The sequence below is a fragment of the Rousettus aegyptiacus genome, unplaced genomic scaffold (assembly GCF_014176215.1).
Source record: "Rousettus aegyptiacus isolate mRouAeg1 unplaced genomic scaffold, mRouAeg1.p scaffold_m13_p_10, whole genome shotgun sequence".
Classification (NCBI taxonomy): domain Eukaryota; kingdom Metazoa; phylum Chordata; class Mammalia; order Chiroptera; family Pteropodidae; genus Rousettus; species Rousettus aegyptiacus.
Genome location: NW_023416285.1, coordinates 905462 through 925467, shown reverse-complemented (window position 1 = coordinate 925467; position 20006 = coordinate 905462). Strand labels below are relative to the sequence as shown.

Sequence of the window (20006 nt, the reverse complement as noted above, 5' to 3'; positions counted from 1 at the left end):
TGCCTGGGACAAAGTCAGACTCTCGAGAAACGGGAGGGGCCCGGGGCCGCTGTGGGGAGGTCGCTGCTCCTGCCCCCGCGGTCCCCTCCTCCAGCAGCTGCAGGGCCTCCCTCCCTCTCGGCCTCTCCTCACCTTCCCTGCACCTCATCACCCCCAGGAGTTACCCCGGAAGCAGATGGCGCACCCCGGGGCTGTCCCTCTGTGTCCTCGAGCCCCTGCACTTCCCCCCTCGTACGCGCACCTCTCTGTCATCGGCACTGACTTCTCAGAAGGCGTGTGAGCCCACCAGAGCGGCCCGTCCCCCCGTCCCCTCGTCCCGTGCAGTGCCGGCCCCTCCGCCCCCCGCTGCCCCCCGCTGCCCCCCAGCACGCTGGCACCGCGGTCCTGGCACTCGCCTCACCTCGCGTGCACGGTGCGCGGAGCACGCCGGCCTCTCCCTCCCCCGAGGGCTTGGGAAGCGCTCTCCCCTGCGTCCACGTCCACCAGCTCACCCGGCCGCCCTGCCCCCTCCAGCACCACCCTCGCCGCTGTCACTCAGGTCAGCAGCTCCGTGGGGCGGACGCCTTCTCTTCTCTCGCCCTGGCCGTGCTCCCCTGGGCGAGGGAGGCTCGGCGAGGGTCTGCGCCGCGAACCAGTGAGTAGCCCGAATGCACACTGTCCTGCTTCTGAGGCTTCGCCTGCGTCCCAGCCACCCTGCCCGGGCCAGGGGTCTCTGGCTGTCCCTTCCTGTTCTCTACACTGTGCACACACACTGGCCCGCCGTCCCGCCGCCCATGAACCTGGTCCCCACCCTGACCCACTCGGCCCTCCGCCCCATCGCTGAGGTGTGGCCTGGACCCCTCTCTCTGACCCTGAACTTGGAGCTTGGCCCTCACTGGCCTTGCGCCCACCCCTCGAGTCCCCCCGGGCCATGCCCGTGCATCTGTCATTGAGCACACTGTGGGGCGACCGTTGGCGCAGCCCAGGCGTACCTTCCGCCTCTTTGTCACACCCTGGGCACTCCGTCGTGGCCGCTAAATGAGTCGTTAGGGAAGTGGAGACATGAGGAGACATGACAGACCCCTTGGCCTCCCACTGAGCCCCATCAGCCCGCCCCTGGGTCTCATGCTGCCCCACCTCTTCCCTCCCCGGTCGAGGGGCTGGAGAAAGCCGTGACGTGGCAGCGAGGCCACTAGAAGCTCGGGCCATCCCACCTGACGGGGACCCTTAACGGCCTCTAGGTCTCTGCTTTCTGTCTTGTCAGCGGCTGCAAACTTTTCTGACCTCCCACAAATGTCTACTCCTCTCTTAATCTTAGAAGAGAGCCTCCCCTCTTCCTCAGTCCTCAGGCAGGGGCCCTTGCCCACCCTTCCACGCTGCCTCAATACGTCATGGTGCGCCGTCCTCCCAGGCGTCACAGGCCCCTGTCCCAGGGGAGGGAGCACCCCCTGCTGCCCAGATCAGGACGGCGGTGCGCCCAGACCCGTGTGGCCGGCACCCTCCGCGTCCCCTTCGCTCGCTTTTGTACTCCGCACCGTTAATGCCACCATCGACGTCCACCTTCCCCTCTGCCGGAGAGGACAGCTGCTCTCCAGGGCCTTTAGGGGACCCTGTCTTGGCCCCCTGAAGCCCTCCGTCACTCCCTAGGTGCGAAACAGGGCCACTCACTCCCAGGGCTTCTCGCCACCCGCGCCTTCTTGCTTTTTTGAATAAACTTCCATTTTACCTGCTTAGGCGTTTCTTTTTCCAGGTGGAATCCTGGAACTCCTCCCACCTAAAACAATGATCACCCTCCTCCAGGTGCAGCTGGCCCCGAGGTCCAGAGCCAGCACCTGCCCGCCCCCACCCCTGGTCAAGGGCTCTGCGGGGACCTGCGCTGACCACACGCCACTGACCTGGGTGCCTCCGAGCCCCAGTGCTGGCTCCTGGCTCCCCTGCTCCTGGTCCCCAACTCATAGCCCGCCCGCTCTGCTCCTGGCCCCTTCCCGGCTCCTCCATCCCCTCCACATACCCTTCTCACCCCCGTCCCAGGCCCTGCTCCCTGCCCCCCAGGGCGCCCTTCTCTGTGGGCACCGGTCTTCTTTAAGTTGAGCCGTAACACACACCGTGCATCCACACGTGTGAAGTGTGCAGCTCAGTGGTTTTTAGCACGTTCACAGTGTCTTACACCCATCACCCTGTCTGAGTCTAGAGCATTTCCGTCACCCCGGAGAGAAGCCCCGTCCGTACCCGTTAACCAGCTCTCCCCGTTCTCTCGCCCACGGGAGCAGCTAATCCGCTTCCCGTCACTGTGCTCTTGCCTGTTCTGGACATTTCGTATTAATGGAGTGAGACAGACGCGGCCTTCTGCGTCTGACTTCTTTCCCCGAACATGTGTTTGAGGGCCAGCCTCGCTGCTGCATGGATCGGGACTTCGCTTCTTTTTATGGCAGAATAATTTCCCGTTATGTGGAGTCGAATATTCTCTATGTTTCGGTGTGAAAGGCAAATAACATCCCACTTGGTTACTCATTCGTCAGTTGGTAGATATTTGGGTTGTTTCCACCTTTTGGCTGTTAGGAATAATATGCTATGAACATTTATGCACAAGTTTTTGTGTGGACGTACATTTTCATTTCACCTAGGTATAGACCTAAGAGTAGACTTGCTGGGTCATACAGCAATTCTATGTTTAATTTTTTTTATTGTGGTAAAATAGTGTAACATAAAATTTACCGTCTTAACCACTTAAAAATGTATAATACAGTGGCAACCGTATTTGACCTTTCGAGGCCCCGGTTTCCCAAATTCCACACCGTCCACACTAAGTGGTGTGCGGGTTCCAGTCCTTCCGCGTTCTCGCCGGTGCTTTCCACTGTCTGTCGTCTCGATCCCAGCCGCCTGGCGGGTGTGGAGCGGTACGCCGTTCTGGTTCTGATGTGCGTCTCCCCGACGACTGCCGATGCTGAGCCTCTCACCGCGCTGTCTTTGCCTCTCTTCCCCCTCGACGCCTGGACCTCAAGTCCACCTGGGGCGAGTCGCTCGCCCCGGCTGCTCCTGCGCTTCCTCCCAGAAGATGTCCTTTCCGCCGTTTCCCTTTTCCTCATTAGGACAAGATAATATAGAATTTTTAAGGCACGTACTAGGTCTCATAATACCCCAGCCCATTCTCCGGAGGTTTGGGAAGGGTGAGAAGATGGTTCCTGCTTAGACCAGGAGACTATTTTGCTTATTTGGTTCACTCGTGAGCTTTCTTGCATTCTCGGTGCTTTGCTGGAGCAGCGCCCTGGATGTTCTTTGTCGTGCACGAAAGAATCTATCTGTGGTGCAAGATGAGTGTTTGAGTGTGGATCACCAAACGTTGTCTTTTGCTCAGTGGGCTCAAGCTACTCTGGCTGTTGCTCACCAAGTATTACAGCAAAATATTTTTGTCAAAGTCGCAGGCAAAGGATGCAGCTAAAGCAGTGCCAAGAGGGACATGAATAGTACTCAGTGCTCACATTAGAAATGAGGAAAGATTTCAAATCAATAGTCTAAGTGTCTACTTCAAGAAACTTGAAAACGGTGAGTAAGATGAACCCAAAGCAAGCAGAAGGAAGAAGATAATAGAAGAGCAAAAATCAGTGAAATTAAAATAGGAAAACAATAATCAATGAAACAAAAGCTATTTCTTTGAAAAATCAGTAAAATTGAGGAGCTCTAGCAAAAATAGAGAACGCTGACAAAAATGGAGAAGACACAGATCATCAGTCTCCAGAATGGAACAGAAGATATTAGTACAAACCCTGCAGACATCAAAAGGACAGCGGAAAACTATGAACAATTTTATGCTCAAAATTTTAGAAGAAATGGACTAATTTCTTAAAAACTACAAACTACCAACCACCAGCTAAGATGAAACAGATAACTTTAATAGTGCCTTTAGAATGACTGAAGAAATTGAATTTGTCACTTAAAAGCTCCTGATAAAGAAGGCCCAGAAGGCTTCCCTGAGTACTTTACCCAACATTTAAGGAAGAATTAACACCAGTTGAAACAAGGTTCCGGTCAGGGCGGTGGAGAAGGTAAATGCTGTGCTCGCCGCCTCCTGTGCCCACATGAAATTCCACCTGAATTACAGAACAGTCCACCTGGAGAAGCATCTGAAGCCCAGCCGAGCAGCAGCCCTATAACTAAGGCCGTGGGGAAGTCACATTGAGACTGGTTCTGCATTCCCAGAATGCGTATAACAGCGGGAAAAGCATTTATCTCAGTGTCCGACACGTGGTAAGAGACCAATAAATGTTTTAACATTCAAAAGAAAGAATTAACGTCCGTCGCATGTAACTTCTAGCTGAAAGTAGAAGAGGAGGGAACACACCCCAGTTTATTCTGCGATGCCAGTGTTAGCCTGACCCCAAAACCAGACAAAGTAAATATGAAATTCAACAAACCCCACTGTAGACCCATATCACTCACAAATGTAGACGCAAAATCCTCAACAAAATGTTAGCAAACCAAGTCTAACAATGTCTAAGTATAATTACACACCATGTCGAAGTAGGATTTATTCCAGGTGTGCAAGACTGGTTAAATATTTGAAAATCAGTGTAATCCACCATATGATCAAGCTAAGAGTAAAAATAATATGCCTATATCAATGGACCCAGACAAAGCATTTGACAAAGTGCAGCATCCATTTATGATAAAAATTCTCAGGAAGTTAGAAAGAGATGGGAACAATCAATCTCAGCTTGACAAAAAATCCTACAGCTAACAGCATATTTACTAGTGAGAGGCTGAATGCTTTCCCCGCTGAGATATAGAACAACTTATTAATATTGAATATTGAAGTTTTAGCCACGAGTAAGGCAAGAAAATGAAATGAATGGTACACAGATTGGAAAGGAAGAAGTAAAACTACCTCTGTTTGCAGATGACATAATTGTCTAGATAGAAAGCCCCAAAGAATGTACAAGAAAATTTTTTTTAACTCCTAGAACTAATAAATGAGTTCAGCAAGGTCACAAGACACAATGTCAGCATGCAGAGATCAGTTGGGTGTCCATAAACTGACAACACACATGCAGACACCGAAATTAAACGTGCAGTACCATTCACAGTCACTCCAAAGATAACGAAGTGCTTAAGGGTACAGTTAACAAAATATGCACAGGACGTCTGTGTCTAAATCGCGAAACACTAACGAAGATGAAACATTAACTTACAAAACGCCGATGGAAGAAATTAAAGATACAATGAATGGAGACACCAGGTTCATGGAGAGGAAGACGACACAGTAAATGTGTCAGTTCTCCCTAAACTGATCCACAGGCTTAATACAATCCCTGTTAAAACCCGAGTAAACTTTAAAATAGACAAGCGTATTATAAAACATGAAAAGGCACAGGCCCTAGAAGAGCTAAAATGGTCTTGACAAAAAATGTCAATTCCTGTCGAGTCAGGGAGCATCACCACCTGATATTAACGCGGAATGTGTAGTAACCGAGAGGGCGTAGTGTTGGCAGATGGGCAGACGCAGGGAACGACGGGATTGAAGAGAAAAGCCAGAAGTGCGCCCACACGAGCGTGCGCAGCCAACTCTGGAAAAGGTTTGAGTATCAGGCACGAAATAATTCTCTTCAGATTCACGTCGCGCTAATCACTCGTCAGGCTATCCTGCAAAGTTCATGTCTACATCGGCTATTGTGTGTCTTTCCTGCTCTTGATTAACTCGTATTAGTTCTTGGCAGGGCTTCAAAAACAAGAAGCTTTGAATATCTGCGTGGTGGTTCCTTGTAACTCCCCACCAGCAGTGATAATCCAACACTGTGACTTATACTGTAATTAGTTGCTGTGGAAATGGTTTTGATGTTCCATACAGAGGACTAGAATAGCACATGGTAAAAAAGCAGCAAGGTCAAATCCACTCTCGAAAATGTTTGCTTCGGGTAATTGCCTCAGTGTTTGAAACACGAAAAGCAAAAAGGCAACTGGATGGTATATTCTGAAATATTTAGTAATGTTTTCAGAGGCTAGCAATATCCTTGACGAAACTCTAAGAATGTATAGGTCATATCTAAAAATGGAGACCTGGAGAAGTCTCAGCAATCACCTGTGAAGCCGCGACTTGACCAATGAGAGCCTGAGGCCCAGAGAGCCGGGACCGACCCCAGGAGCCGGCGCCGGGTCAGCGTTTCCAGATGCCCGGAGGACACTGCGGGCCGCCCGCGGAGGCATCCTTCTTTTCCGTGATCATGACGTATCCGCCTGATCGGGTGGCTTCCTAAGTTTTACAGGTGAATGCAGATGAAACACAGTCCTTATCAGCCATGCATCCAACTCGGTATTTTCAGACTGAAGTTTGAAAAAGAATTTTCCGCTCTAGAATGTATTCGCTTTTCCTCTGCTTCAGACTTTTGGGTGCTTTCCTGAGATGCTCCCTGTAAGGCAGATGCGGTAGCGTCGCGGGCACCCCTCTGTCTGGGGAAGGTGCTGCTCCCCTGCCCAGCAGATGTCAGCCTTGGGTGTGCAACTTGCTCTGGCTAATAAAATGAAGCAGCAGTGACGCGTGTGACTCCTAAGCTGGGGCGTCAAGAAAGTGCACGATTCCTCTTCTCCCGCCTGGAAGAGGTGACCCCGGGGCGGGGCGCAGAGCTCTCTGTATGTTTATGTAGATTAGGAATAGGGAGTGACGGGCTAACTGCCCACACCGCTTCGGTGGGCGGCTCCAGAGAGATGAGCCTGAGGAGGGGCTTCCACGTGCCTGTGTCTTCCGGGGCCACCGTGAGCCATGACCATGGCCGGGATCCAGCACCGTGAGGGTGTGGGGAGCTCGTCAAGACCCACTGCAGGGAACATGGGGTGCCCCGGCTCCCTCAGAGTCACCGCTCACCGCTCAGGGAGGTGATGCAGGGTCAACTGGGCGAGCAGAGATCATTGGCCGGTGGGCCTCGCGGCACCATGGCCCGGCCCTGGGGCGCAGCCCCCTGAGGACCCCTAAGCACCCCAACACGCAGGTCACTTCTAGGGCCACCGATTTCAGCAGCAAATCCTCTGGTCCATTGTAGTAATCGTCGTGACCGTCCCTGTGGAGAGAAGGTGCCCAGCCAGACGCAGGCTGGGTGCGTTTGGGTGGGTGCCGGGTGCCGAGTCCCAGACGGCACTTCGGCATTCTGCCACCCTGTCCCCCGCCCTGCTCCTCGCCCAGCCCCTGGTCGCTCCCTGGCCCTGGGCTGTACCCGACTCCCGAGCCCTCCGTACCCCCTCTGCCGTCACCCCGTCACCCCATCGCCCGCGTGGGTTCCCAGACACGGTGCGTTGGCCCTCCCCGCCCCGTCCGGAATGCACTGGGACCTCTCGCTGCTGGCGGTCCCTCTCCTGTCCCCTTCTCCTTGCAGATTCACACCTTTCGAGTCCTTTGCTGTATTTTAGTGGAATTCCAGGAGGGGGCAGGCAGACCTGTGTGACTAATCTGCCACTTTCGCCAGGAACCCCGGCAAGGGGGCGTTTACATCCTGCTGTGGTCACTGAGCAGGGAACCAGGGAATGGGTCATAAGGTGGGGGGCAGGAGGGAGGTCCTTGCACCACCTGATGAGGGGTGCTGTCCCAAACTGGAAGTCCTAGAGGTGGCAGAGCCCGCGTGGGCGGCTCCCGGTACCACTCTGCAGCTCGGTGTCTCTGACACCAGACTATCCTCTGCCAGCCTCGTGGGCCTGGTCAGCGGAAAGCATCGTGGGTGCTGCTGTCGGGTCGGGCGCACCCTCGGGCGCGTGGAGCCCCCAGGGGTCTGGCTTGGGCTTGAGACCAGTGTCTCTGCTTCTTGGAGCTGCGGGGTCAGTTTTGCAGAGGCCCCTCGGGCAGCCGCCCTGGCTGCGAGCCAGAACCTGTGTCCTCGTCATTCCTGGGTGTGGGCGGACTTCACGGCCTGCTCCGTGGAGAGTGACGTCCCGTGTTCTTTATGTGCATTTTACAGGGCTTATATGTTCTATTAATGAGCCCTTCTCATTGCCACTGCTAAAATTTTCTGTTTACATCTTCTGTCCAGTTTTCTATCAGATTATTGTTCTCATCAGCTTTCAGAGGTTCTGTATATATTTTGGCTGTTACTCTATTTCTCCTTTATAAGCCTAGTGCATTGTTTTTAATTGCCTCTTAATTTTTAGGATCCTTTTTGTCATGCAGGATTTTAAAATTGTGATGTAGACCACCTTATCATTCATTGTTTTCCTTAACTTTAAGATTTACTTTTTTTTTTTCCCGTGTAGGCTTTTAATCCATCTTGATTCTGATTTTGTGGACACATGAAAACTAAGATCTAATTTGATTTTCTCCAACACAGCAAACTAGCCGTCCCCGCGTGGCGCATGGAATACCCAGACCCCAGCCCACCCTTTCCCTGTCCTGCACCGAGGCCTGGAGCCACCAGCTGGCCCCGTGGCTTCCTGAGCAGTTTTATACAGATATTTAGTCCTCATCCCCTCATAATGCCTCTTTGTATGTTACTTCGTCTCTAATTTATTTTCATGTATGAAACGAAACAGACTTTTAACTTCATAACTTTCCAAATAACTAATCAACTGCCGCCCGACATCGACGTGCAGCGCCGAATCGCAGGCCACGCCCTTGTGTCTTCCGCGGCCCATTTCCGGCCGCCCGTGTTCCGTGTTCACGCCGCCGTCGGCCCCGGGCTCTCCCTGTCTGATCCCACCATTACGCTCTCCCCGTTCACCCTTCTGGCATCGTCGTGACGGTTCTCAACGGGGTTGTTGTCCAGATGGACTTTGGGGTCACTCTGTAAAGTTTTGACTCCCAAATTCCGTGGGTGCTGTGACACCTTTTCAGTGTGGCCTTCTCCCGCCCACGCGCAGGGCCTGTCTCCTCTGTGTCCCTTAGGGTCCCTTCCTTCACGAAGACCTGGCACCTTCTGAAACATCGTCAGGTGTTTGGGGTTTTATCGCTATTGTGAATGCAGCACTTTAATTTTTCCTCTCATTGCTGGTAGGAAACTCGACTCTTCTGCATTTACTGTGAGATTTTTTGTATGGCCTAATTTTTCTTTATAATTTTCATTGGTTAGAAACAAAGTTTAAATTCACAAATTAACGCAGAGAAAGCCGACGTGTTGCTGTTGCCCCTTGTCAGTCAAGAGCGAGCGGTGCCTGGCGTGTGGTCCGGTCTCCTCGCGGCTTCCAGGGGGTTTTGACAGTCTCTTTACACAGGTTCCTCACATTTCTGCCCACGTACTTCATTCCTGAGTACTTTGTCTGCTTCATCGATGCTGCGGATCGGATTTTCTCTTCCGTTATGCCTCTGCGCAGTGACCATGTGTCTACATGGAGGCCGTGGACCTGTTGTGTTAATGTTCTTTCTTGCTACCTCGATGAATTAGCTTATTCTTGATTCTCTAGGGATTTCCAAGAATATCGTCATGTCATCTGCCACTGGAGAAGGTTTTTAATTTTCTAAATGTTGGGCCTCTGATTACTTGGCTGATCCTTCTGGAATGATGCTAAATGGCGGTGGAGGGAGCGGCATCCTGGCCTTGTGTCTGACCTCAGCGAGGAAGCCTCTGCCGCTTCCCGGAAGAGGCTGGCTTCAGGGTCGAAGTGCTTCATTTTATAATTTTAAGGAAGAATCCGCCTATTCCTGTTTTCTCGAGAATTTTATTAGGAGTAGGTGTTGAATTTTGCCATGGTTTTTTCCTAACAACTACGTAGATAATGATGTAATTTTCTCCTTAGTCTTATTAATACGGTGAATATATCAATAGATTTCCTAGCATTGAACCAACCCTGCTTTCCTGGTATAAACTCTGCTTGGACGTGGTGTACGATTTTCACAGTGTAGTATCGGACTCTATTTGCCAATATTCTATTTAGCATTATTACACCAATCAATACTCACAGGAGGTATAGGTCTATAATTTCCCTTTATTCCAGTCTCATTATCATGTTTTGGTATTACTATTGTTCTTGCTTAATCAATTAAATTTGGAAGTTTTTCTTCATTTTCTACACTCTGGAACAATTTCATGCAGCACGGGGACTCTGGTCTCTGATGCTGTCCGGGCCTGGTGCTTCGCGTGGGCAGTTCCTTAACAACTTTCTGTATGTCTTCTGTGGATATCAGTCTGTTTAACTTTCACCTCTACTACGGTCAGTTTTTATAACTATTTTCATAAGAAATTGTCCATTTCACTTAGATTTTCAAATTCACTTGCACGGAGTTGCGCGAGGTAATTTTTCGGGCATTTCCCGCGCCGCGTACCTCCAGCCGCTGCCCCTCGCCGCGTCCGCCGCGCGGCGCAGGTCTTTCCTCCAGGTGTTGTCTCCCTCGCGCGTCCTTTCGGTTCGCGTTCGTGCCGTTCCAACCTAATCCGTTTACTTTTATTTCCTCAGTGTTATTGATACAGGCGTTTAGGGCTATGAAATTTCCTCACTGCTTCACATATAACCCATCGGTTCTGACATACAGTGTTGTCGTTAGAAATTATGTGATTTCTGTTTGTATTTCTCTTCACCCAAAAGTGGTATGACAGGAGTGTTGTCTGTTTTATTTCTAAGGAGAGGAGCGGGTTTTGTCTTTAATTTCTCGTTTTCTTGCACTGCGATCGGAGTGCTATTTTAACATTTCTACTTCGTGCCACGGCTGCACGCTTTCTGTGCGCCCTGAGATGCGATAGGTTATTGTAAAGCTGCGTGTGCTCGAGAAGAAGCTGCTCTCTCATCAGAGCGTGGCGTTTGATCCATGTCCACAACATCTATCTGTCGATTGGGCTGTTGGAGTCACAAGGTGGCTCTCTGGGAAGAAGCAGGTGTGGGCAGAGCTCACTGCTGCCTCCTTAGATGACTCCCCAGCTCCATCCACACGCTGAGGGGCGGTCGCCTGTGTGGTTCGGCTGAGGGGCGCCCTGCTCCAGAATGCCTCCCACTCCCCCCCACCCCCGCCACGGTCTGTCACCAGATCCACCTGTTTGAACTGAGGCATCGCTACAGTGCGGGTGGCCCTGGGCGGTCGGGGAATGCCCGTCTTCGTGAGCTTATCACCAGGGTCTCTCCTGAGCAGGTTCGGAGCAGGCGCGGGGTTTCCTAGGTGGGCTGCGAGGGTGTCTGGTGACAGGCCGGGCGGAGGCGTCGTGCGTTTGTTCAGCGTACGGGAGCGTTCGGGGTTTTGCTTCTTATCTAAACATAGCTGTTCAGGAGGCGAGATCAGCAAGGGGGCGAAACAGCGTAAGGGCAGGAAGAGCCGAAAGGGAGAGGAGCGCGTTGGAGCGCGGCGGTCAGGCGGTCCCGGCCCGCGAGCCGGGGGACGTGGGGACACGCGGAGCGGGCGGCTCCGGCGGCCTGTGCCCCGAAAGGGAGGTTCGAAACGCCGAGCGAAAGCTGTTCGAAGCAGCTCTGCCTGACCTCTGGGAACCAGTGAATGGCTCCGGCCGGGCGGGCGCCGAGTCCTGGGAAAGACAGCCCGGCCAGCGGGAGGGCGTGCGCCGTGCCCACTCGCCCCAGCCCCTCGGACTCCGCATCCGTGTGCCCAGCGCTGCACGGTTGGCCCTGGCTCCCGAGGGAGCCAGCCGACTTTTCCCGCTAAGAGTTGCCTTTGTCTGGGGCCCTTGAGGACCGAGCTCCCTGGGGCAGGCGAGGGCAGGCGCTGCTCTGGAATTCGGGGGTCAGGAGCCTGCAGCCTCGTGGAGCGGAGCCGACAGCTGAGGCAGGCGGGGGGCCCTGCCGGCTTGGGCTGGGCGGAGAAGCAGGGCCAGGTTTCAGGCTGCCAGGGCGTGCCAGGCCTGTGGCTCCTGGGGACTTCAGGGAGCCCCGCGCCCCAGGCCTGTGGGGAGGGGCGCAGACAGCCGCGGCTCTCAGCTGGGGCTGGCGGCTGGGCTCAGGGCTGTCACTCAGGGGCCCAGGACTGGGCCAGGCTCCTCTTCCCGGCCACATGCCGAGGTGGCGGGCTCAGCCCAGCACCCCCATCTGCGGGAGCCAAGGCCAAGCGAGGCCAGGCGCTGGGAGCAGCCCACCCACCCCAGCACCCTGGCACCCAGCACCCAGCACTCTGGCACCCGGACACTCTGGCGCCAGGGGCAGGCTTTTTTCCCCCCGGGCTAGCAAGAGCGCCGCCTGGTTTGGGTTTGCGGCCGCTCTGGCCCCTGCCAGCATCTGAGTGGGGGCCTGTGCCAGGTGGACGCCGCCGTCACGGAATGTGTGCCCCACCTGCACGACAGGCCCAACTCTGCAACGGTTAAGAAGCGCCAGAGGAAACAGTGCGGGGGGTGGCGGGTTGGCCTCCCCGCGCCTGACAGCCTGACAGCTCGCCTCTTCCCGTGCAGGAGGGATGTCACCGCTGAGCGCGTCACGCACTCGGACAGAGAGCAGACCAAGAAGGTGGTGTACTCCGTGGTCTACGGGGCAGGTGGGCTGCGTTTGCGCGTGGCGTGGAGCGCCTTCTGTGCGTCCCTGTGCGCCGTTTGCACCAACACCGATGACACTTGTCATGCACCAGACACCAGTCAGACCCCTCGCGGCCCTTCGCTCGCTCCGTGCTCACGTCGACCTTTCGAGTGGGAGGACAGAGGTGCAGAAGCAGCGTCCACCAAGGCACCCAGCCGGGAGTGGTGTCACCGGGCGTGCGGGGTGCTCGTGTGCTGTGAGGGGCTCAGGGAGACCCCCGCCCTCACCCTCCCCGCCTGCCCTCCCCTCCTCCAGCCCCGGGGAGGCCCCTGCTCCCTCCCTCTCCGCACCCTGCGACTCTCTGACCTGGGCTGTCTGGGCTTTCGCATCCTGTTCTCCCTCTCCATCATGCTGACTCAGTAGGGCCTGATGGTCCCTCGGGAGAGGTTGTGGCCAGCCCTCCTTAGGGAAGCGTCCACGTGGCTGTGGCCAGGCCTGCATGGACCTCCTTCTCCCATGGCTCGGCACGGCTTTGAACAGCGGGACTTCTGCAAAGACCCTGGGGGACTTCGTCCTGCTGCGTGGGGACCCTCCTCGACAAAGGAAAGGCCGCAGAACTGAACGGGCGTCCAGAGCAAGAACGTGTGTGTGGGCCAGTGCGTGGTCGAGCATGTGCAAGAGCGACCTGTGCCTCCTCCGGGCCTGGCAGTGACTCGCTGTGACGGCCTGGGACCCGCCTCGCCCCGGCCAGCCGGCTCCCAACGCAGGGCTCCGCACGGGCCGCCCCTGAACTAGAACCCGCGCCCCCCGTGCCTGCAGCTCCTCACTCAGCCGTCCCCTTCCCAGCCTTCCTGGAGCCAGTACAGCTCTGTGACACGAATTATCTCACAGGTTCTACGGGCCAGGAGTCTGGGCACAGCGTGGCCGGGTCCTCTGCGGGGCCGTGGTCTCAGCTGAGGCTCCGCGGGGGATGCACTTGCGGACTCAGTCTCCTGCCGGCTGTCGGCTCCCCCAACTCTCTCCATGGGGGTCTCCCAACGAGGTGGCTCCGGCCAGCAGGGGAGGGAGAGGCCAGCCAAGAGCCGCTCTTAGCAACGTAGGCACAATCACGTGCTTCTCGGCCCCGCCGCCTGTTCTGTCTGTTAGAAGCGAGTGGCAGGTCTGCCCGCAATCCAGGGGGGGTCCCAGGAGGCCATGAGGACCTGGGGGCACGGGGGCGGCGGGCCCCTGTCTGCCGAGTGCCCCTTTCCAAACCTCCCCCGGCCTCCGGCGCTCTGCCCTCCGCAGCCCGGCCCTCCACTGCCCTGCCCCTCGCCGGTGCGCCCCGCTGTCCCTGGCCCCCTGGCCGGGGCCCTGGGGGGGGGGGGGTTGCGAGGGGGGAGCTGGCCACACCGCCCAGAGCAGCAGCGCCGACGCTGAGTTTCGACGAGCCCGTAGGACTTAGTCTGGTCTGTTCCCGTCAGACCAGCCAGCGTCCCTAGAGGCCCAGCGTGTGCCAGGCACTCGCTGTCAGCAAGGGCGAGAAGCAGCGATTCTGCGCGGGGCGGAGGAGCGCGTGGAGGGGAGGGCGCAAGGGCCCCCTCAGAGCGGAGACGGGCACAGCGCACACGCACAGGGTGTGATTAGCCGTCTGTGGGAAAAGGCAGGCTGTGTGTCCACACAGGGTTTAAGAGCAGGGAGAGCCTCGTCGCCCCTCCAAGGGGACCCTCCTCGCGAGCGGACAGCCTGCACGTGGTTACAGCCTAAACGGCAGAAACCTGGCCAACTGAACCGCAGTGTGCAGGAAATTCGTGAAAAGAAGCCGCCAGTCTACAAGGAGCAGGGGACAGAAGCCTTTGCAGAACCGAAAGCCATCTTTCCTGGGGGCAGGGAGGACAGTGGCCTTTGAGCGTGACAGCGCCACTGGCAAGGGGAGAATCCAGGGCCCGGAGAGCTGACTGGACCCTGCGGCTCCGGCGGCCGCGTTTGGAGTAGCCGCGTCATCTGCTCCTCTTGCGAACGGCTTCCTTCAGGCACCGAGACCTTGGCCAACCTCTGCCCTTCAGGTAGCCCAGCGGCTCCCCCGAAGGAAGGACGGGGATTCTTTCTCAGCCATAGATGCTGAGGAGTGTGGCTTCCTGTACCGGCCAAGGAGCTCCTGTCAGACCACCCTCTCACAGATGTCAGCCCTGAACTGCGGAAAGACGTGATGAGCAACTGCCTGAAGGCTCTGCAAAGTGACCGAAGCAGACAGAAACTAGAGATAGGTCGCCACGTGGAAGGCAGGAGGGGCACAGGGCGAGTTTCCCCGTTAGTAGCTCTTCACCTGACAGCAGCTTCAGTCAGCGCTGGGGGAGGCCGCACCGCAGGCAGAAACCCGCAGTCCTACCGGCTCGAGGAACCAGAGGTGGAATTCAGGGCAAACAGAGACTCTGGAAGGTAAAGGGAGAAATCTCCAAAAGGAGAGGGCCACAGGAGCACGCGAGAGCCTGAGTGTGAGCTCCGCCCGGACCTCGGACTGACCCCTGACGAGGCATGGCTGGGGCAGACTCCGCACGGCCCAGCTAAGGCGACGAGAGCTGCTCTGCGGCTTCGGCTCGCCCAGTGCAGAGGGGCAAAGTTTGAAGTGTGACTTTAGCCAAATTAACTGTCCCCTTAAGAGGGAAAAAAAGTCAGTATTCCTCAGAAAAACATAACGGAATCGAGATTATCTACAACACATCATTCACTATATCTAGGATACAATCCAAACCTGATTCATATTCAAGAGGAAAGGCAATGAGATGACCCAGAGGTTGGAATTAGCAAACAAGGATTTTAAAGCCACGATTACAACTATGTTCAAGGATCTAATGGAAAATATGCTTATAATGAATGAAAAAAAATAGGGAATCTCAGAAAATAAAAAGAACCAAATGGAAACCAAAACTGAAAATTGCAATATCAGAAATGTTGCCTGGGGCTGCCCAGGCTTAACAGCAGATTAGACATGAAAAGGGGTTCAGCTGAGAAGACTCGAGGCTTCAGGAGCCAGAGCTGCTGGGAGTGTCGAGCCGCCCTCTGTCCCTTCCTGAAAGCCGGAGGAGTTTTCCCCGGAGCCGGCGCCGAGGGGCGGCGAGTGGAGCGTTGTGGAGGGAAGAGCTGCAAATCCACAACTTCAGTACGATGTGTCCATGGAGCCATCGCGTGCTCTTAACAAGCCCTGAAAGGAGAGTCGGAGTTTTGTCCCGCCCGCGGGACCGGTTATTTGGTGGGAGAACCGAGGAGAACCCAACCTAAAGAAAAGAGGGGTAACACGGACGAGAGAAAAGAGTGGAGGCAAGACAGTATTCTGATCAAGCCTCAAATTTTATTTTGCAAAGCAGCTATATTTATACAGCAAAAACAAAGGGGGGCAAGCAAAAGGGACTTGTCACAATATAATTGGTCTTCAGCTGGTGCTATGGGGACAAGGGGCAGTGGAAGGAAAGAAGAGGAAAGGGGGTACTGGTCATGTACTGATCGGTCAAGCACAGGTGGTGTAAAACAAAGGAAGTTCTCAGAGTTCTCTGTACAAACATGTTGGTGTCACGGGCTGCTGAGCTGCTATTTGTCTTCTGTTCTTGTGAAGCCCAAGCCCAGCATGTTTTATCCTTAACCCTTAAGGGCCCGTTTAGGTTGTGGCGCCCCTAACAGAGTTTTTCATTCCCAGCCAGATGGATAGGCAGAGAAGGCCTGGGGCCTCCAAAAGCCCCCTCTTCCGGGAGAACCTCTGTGCGCTACAGGACACCCCCACCTTTTCCACTCTTCCTGGCCAAGCTGTGGAAGCAAACATCCGCCCTTTCACTCTCCCACAACGCAAACACTCTTTCTGTCCGGAACCCCTAAAAGCGTCTCTAGCCGGGCCCCAGAGTGGCTGGCTGAGGAGAGGACAGGTCAGTTCCTTTCTGGCCGTCACACCCCACCCACTTCTGGGCTGAGGCTTCTAGGCCGTGTTGTCCAGAGGCCCTCAGGGTACCCTCTAGTGTGGCCCCAGAGGTGGCCCCAGAGTTGACCCGGCGTGGAGGCAGCAAGCCCACTCCTGGTCGTGGCCGCGCTCTCCCAGGATTCAGATCTTCAGCCACTCGTCCCTCTGGGGACCCCTCCAACGATGTAGTCGCTCAGAGGCCTGGGCTTCACCCGTGACCTTGCTGTCCAGCCAGGCCCCGGGCCTGTCTTCATGGGCTCCTCGTTCCTATCTAAGTTATTTTTTCTGGAGGAAAATGAGAATGACTCCACATTGAGTACTAAGTCGGGCCAGTCTGCTTAGAGCCTTACCTGCCTCGGTTCGTGCCCTCCCCACCCCCCGATAGCCCTTGGGGATGAGGACTAGTGTTCCAAATGCACAGGCGAAGAACCGGAGCTACTGCAGGTCGGGCGGCTCCCCCGAGGCCACGCAGAACCTCCCATGGGGACGGAGCTGGACCCAGACCCATCTGTGTGGTCCCAGCACCCGCATCCGGCAAGCTGTATGGGACTCGGGGTGCTATCCTGGAACTCGGGGTGCTGCCCCAACCAGAGACCTTGCAGTGAGAGGCTTCACAGGAATACCTGTGTCCTCTAGGACCCAAATGTGGGTCTGGACGAAAGTGTCTCGCAATAAAAATCCCGGGACAGGGAAGCCTGGGTGACATTTGTTCATCGGCAGAGAAGCTGTGCGTCCCTCCCCCCCTCCCCTGTGCCCCGGGCAGCTTCCTGCAGTTCTGGACAGGCCAAGCGCACGCTGCCTCTGCTTCCTTCGCGGCTTCACCTGCCACCCCTGGCAGGCCCTCGGCCCACACTGGAGCAAATGCCCGATCACTAGGCCCCAGTCCAGGCTGGCCAGCACCTTGCGCTCGGCTGTGAAGCCAAAAGCCAGCACCATCCCGACCAACCAGAAGACAGTGGTGGCGCCGACTGCACCTTGACTCACCGAGTCTGCCACAGCCTCGGCCACTGCCGTGCGCCCTGGGTGTGGGTTGGGGCCGCTCCTGACTGTGGCGTTTCTGCTCGCGCAGGTAAGGAGCGGCTTGCTGCTTGCCTTGGCGTTTCCGTTCAGGAAGCCACCCGGTTTCTGGAGAGCTTTTTGCAGAAGTACAAGAAAATCAAGGACTTCGCTCAAGCAACCATTGCCCGGTGTCACCAGACAGGTAAGCCGGCAGCTGCCGGAGCCACCGGCGGGCACCTCCCCGCTCCCACGCAGTGGCTGCTCCAGCAGCGGGCAGCCAGGCAGATGGGGGTGGGGGGCGGTGAAGCCTGGGGGGAGGGAGGGTCAGGGCCTCATGATTGTCCAGCCCTGCTGGATGAATGGGGCCAAAAGGCTCCGCCTGACAAGAGTCCAGAGCCAGGCTGTGCGTGAGGCCACAGAGTTAACCAGCTTGAGTTAGAATGTGATAAGTGGGCAGACAGACGAAGAGAAGTAAGATCCTGCACCTAAAAACAGGACATATGTTCTTAGAAAAGCGCGTGGAATGTGACGACTTCACAGCTTGGTCACAGATTTCAAACGATATCAAATAGAACGTGTTCCGCGACCACAGTAAATTAAAAAGGTAGCTTTACATGTATGTGTGTGGCTATCCACCCATCTGTCTATTTGGAAATTTATTGCACTCCTGAATGATTTAGGATTAAAAAAGAAGTCTCAATAAAGCTGCACATTTTAGAACTAAATGACAGTAGAAGCATGTCACATGAAAAACCGGGACGTGGCCAAGCTGGCGCTGCACTAGAGGTGAAGGAATATTTTAAAGTATTTTAAGAAGAAAAAAAGGTGGTTTGTGTTCAACACGAGACATCTGGAGAAGAGCAGCAGAGGAAAGGAAGAAGGAAGGAAATAAAAGAGCGGAACATCATGCGGAGGACAGGAAAGAGGACGGGGCGCACGCTCCAGGGGAGGCCGGCAGGGGCGGCCGCCTCGCGGGCCTCGCCGTCCTCGCCGACTCCCACGTCTCTCGGTGCCACGCTCTCCTGAACTCTCCCAGGAGGGGCTGCTGATGGCCCTTCTCTCTGGAGCCCACCCAAAAGCCCGGGTTCCGGGGTGGCCGCTCCACAGTCTCCTCCTGGGCCCGACTGCGTGTCCAGACACCAGCCAGTGCAGGAGCCTGTGTGTGTGCCAGGCACACTCAGCCCTGTGCAGGGCGCGCCTTGGGCTCCCCGGGCCTGGGGGGCGAGCCCCACAGAGGCCTGCACGGCCGGGCCTGTGCCCGCAGCCTCCCGTGTCCTCACTGAAACCCCAGAAGCCCTGACCATCCACGCGCCAGGAGCCCCACACTTGAGAAAAGCACAATGCTGTCAATTTTTAAATGCTAAAATAGCGATAGAACCCAGTATTGATGAGTTTATGGAGCCAGGGCCACTGCAGACAGAAACACAACGGAAATGCAGCACTCGCCAGAGGCCAGGCGCGATTTTGGTGGCTTCCCATAAAGTAACGTATGTGGTGCTGGCTGCAGCTCTAAAAAGAGGGTAGTGTCGTGACCCGGTGCCACAGTGAGCAGGCGGCACTGGGCTGCGACCCAGCCCTGGGCAGCGGAGACCCAGAGCCAGACCCTCTCTCCTCGCACGGATCTTTATTGAAGGGCCATGGGGCACCCCGTGTCCAGATGTGACGTCCGCATGCCCTTTGACCCAGGAACTGCACTTCTGGGCAGACACTGTAAGGAAATACTCAAGCGATCATTAAACCCTCCCCCAAACATTTGTCGAATGCCAGCACCGTGTCCTGCCTGGCCTGGGGCTGCGATCCAGGGGGACAGGTAACCCACGGGTAAGCAAGCGCCTTCCGGCAGTGTCAAAGACGGGGCTGCGTGTGGGAGGCAGCAGGGCACCCAGGTGCTGAGCAGCGGACAAGACCCCTGGGGAACGCCCACCCCAGCCAAACCACGGCCAAGGGTGGCGCCCAGCATGGGCCGGGAGGTGGGCCGGAGCGGAGGCCAGACCCTGCGTGGCGCTCCTCCAGCGGAAGGAGCCTGGGGTTCGTTATCCGTTATCCGGCAGCTGTGGGAGACAGGTCGGAGCCAGCCCCTGGGAAGCGGCCTAGAGGTGACGGGCGTTAGCTCCGTAGCTGAAGGTGGGATGCAGGGAGGACCCCAGGTGGGGGCAGTGAGGCCGCGTCAGCCGCTGGGAGCCAGGCGTGGCAGGGTGGCGTGAGCCCCACCGGCCGGCCGAAGCAGGCGAGCCGGAGGGCTCCGCCACTCCCCGTGTGTCCACGCAGTCACGTCTCTCATAAAATTGGCAAAGGCCAAGGCTGCCGCCTCTTCCACTGCAGCCCGCCCCACCGAGCCCTTGTCCACGCCAGGGGCATTGGAGTGGCGGTGCCGTTCTGGGAATCCAGCTGAGGAGTGCAGAAATGTGCCACGGCCAAGCAGAGGCCACCCTGCTGTGGTCCGTGTCTCCCACTGCAGGCCAGGAGGCCTCAGGACGAGCTCCCAGCGGTGCCCGGCTCAGGGCCGCAGCGGGAGGAGGCCTGCCTGGCCCCTGGCCCGAGTCAGGGAAGCCCCGGCCGCCAGGGCTCCACACTGCCTTCCTCTGTCTGCCTCTCATGCTGCTTTTCCTTCGGGCGACCAGGCTACGTGGTGTCCGTCATGGGCAGAAGGAGACATCTGCCAAGGATCCGTGAGCGGGACCCGCAGCTCCGGGCACAGGCAGAGCGACAGGCGGTGAACTTCGTGGTGCAAGGTGCGCAGAGCCCTTGGCTTGCCCGT

At 56.3% G+C, this 20006-nt stretch overlaps 1 protein-coding gene across 1 annotated transcript in view; it reads left to right on the top strand.

The window, feature by feature from the left end:
• POLN (DNA polymerase nu) overlaps positions 1–20006 on the top strand; it is an 84987-nt gene that overhangs the window by 54217 nt on the left and 10764 nt on the right. The window contains exons 18-20 of the mRNA XM_016159234.2: positions 12264–12346; positions 17319–17450; positions 19870–19980. Of these exons, the coding sequence (XP_016014720.2) occupies positions 12264–12346; positions 17319–17450; positions 19870–19980 (326 nt within the window). The remainder of the gene's footprint in view (positions 1–12263; positions 12347–17318; positions 17451–19869; positions 19981–20006) is intronic.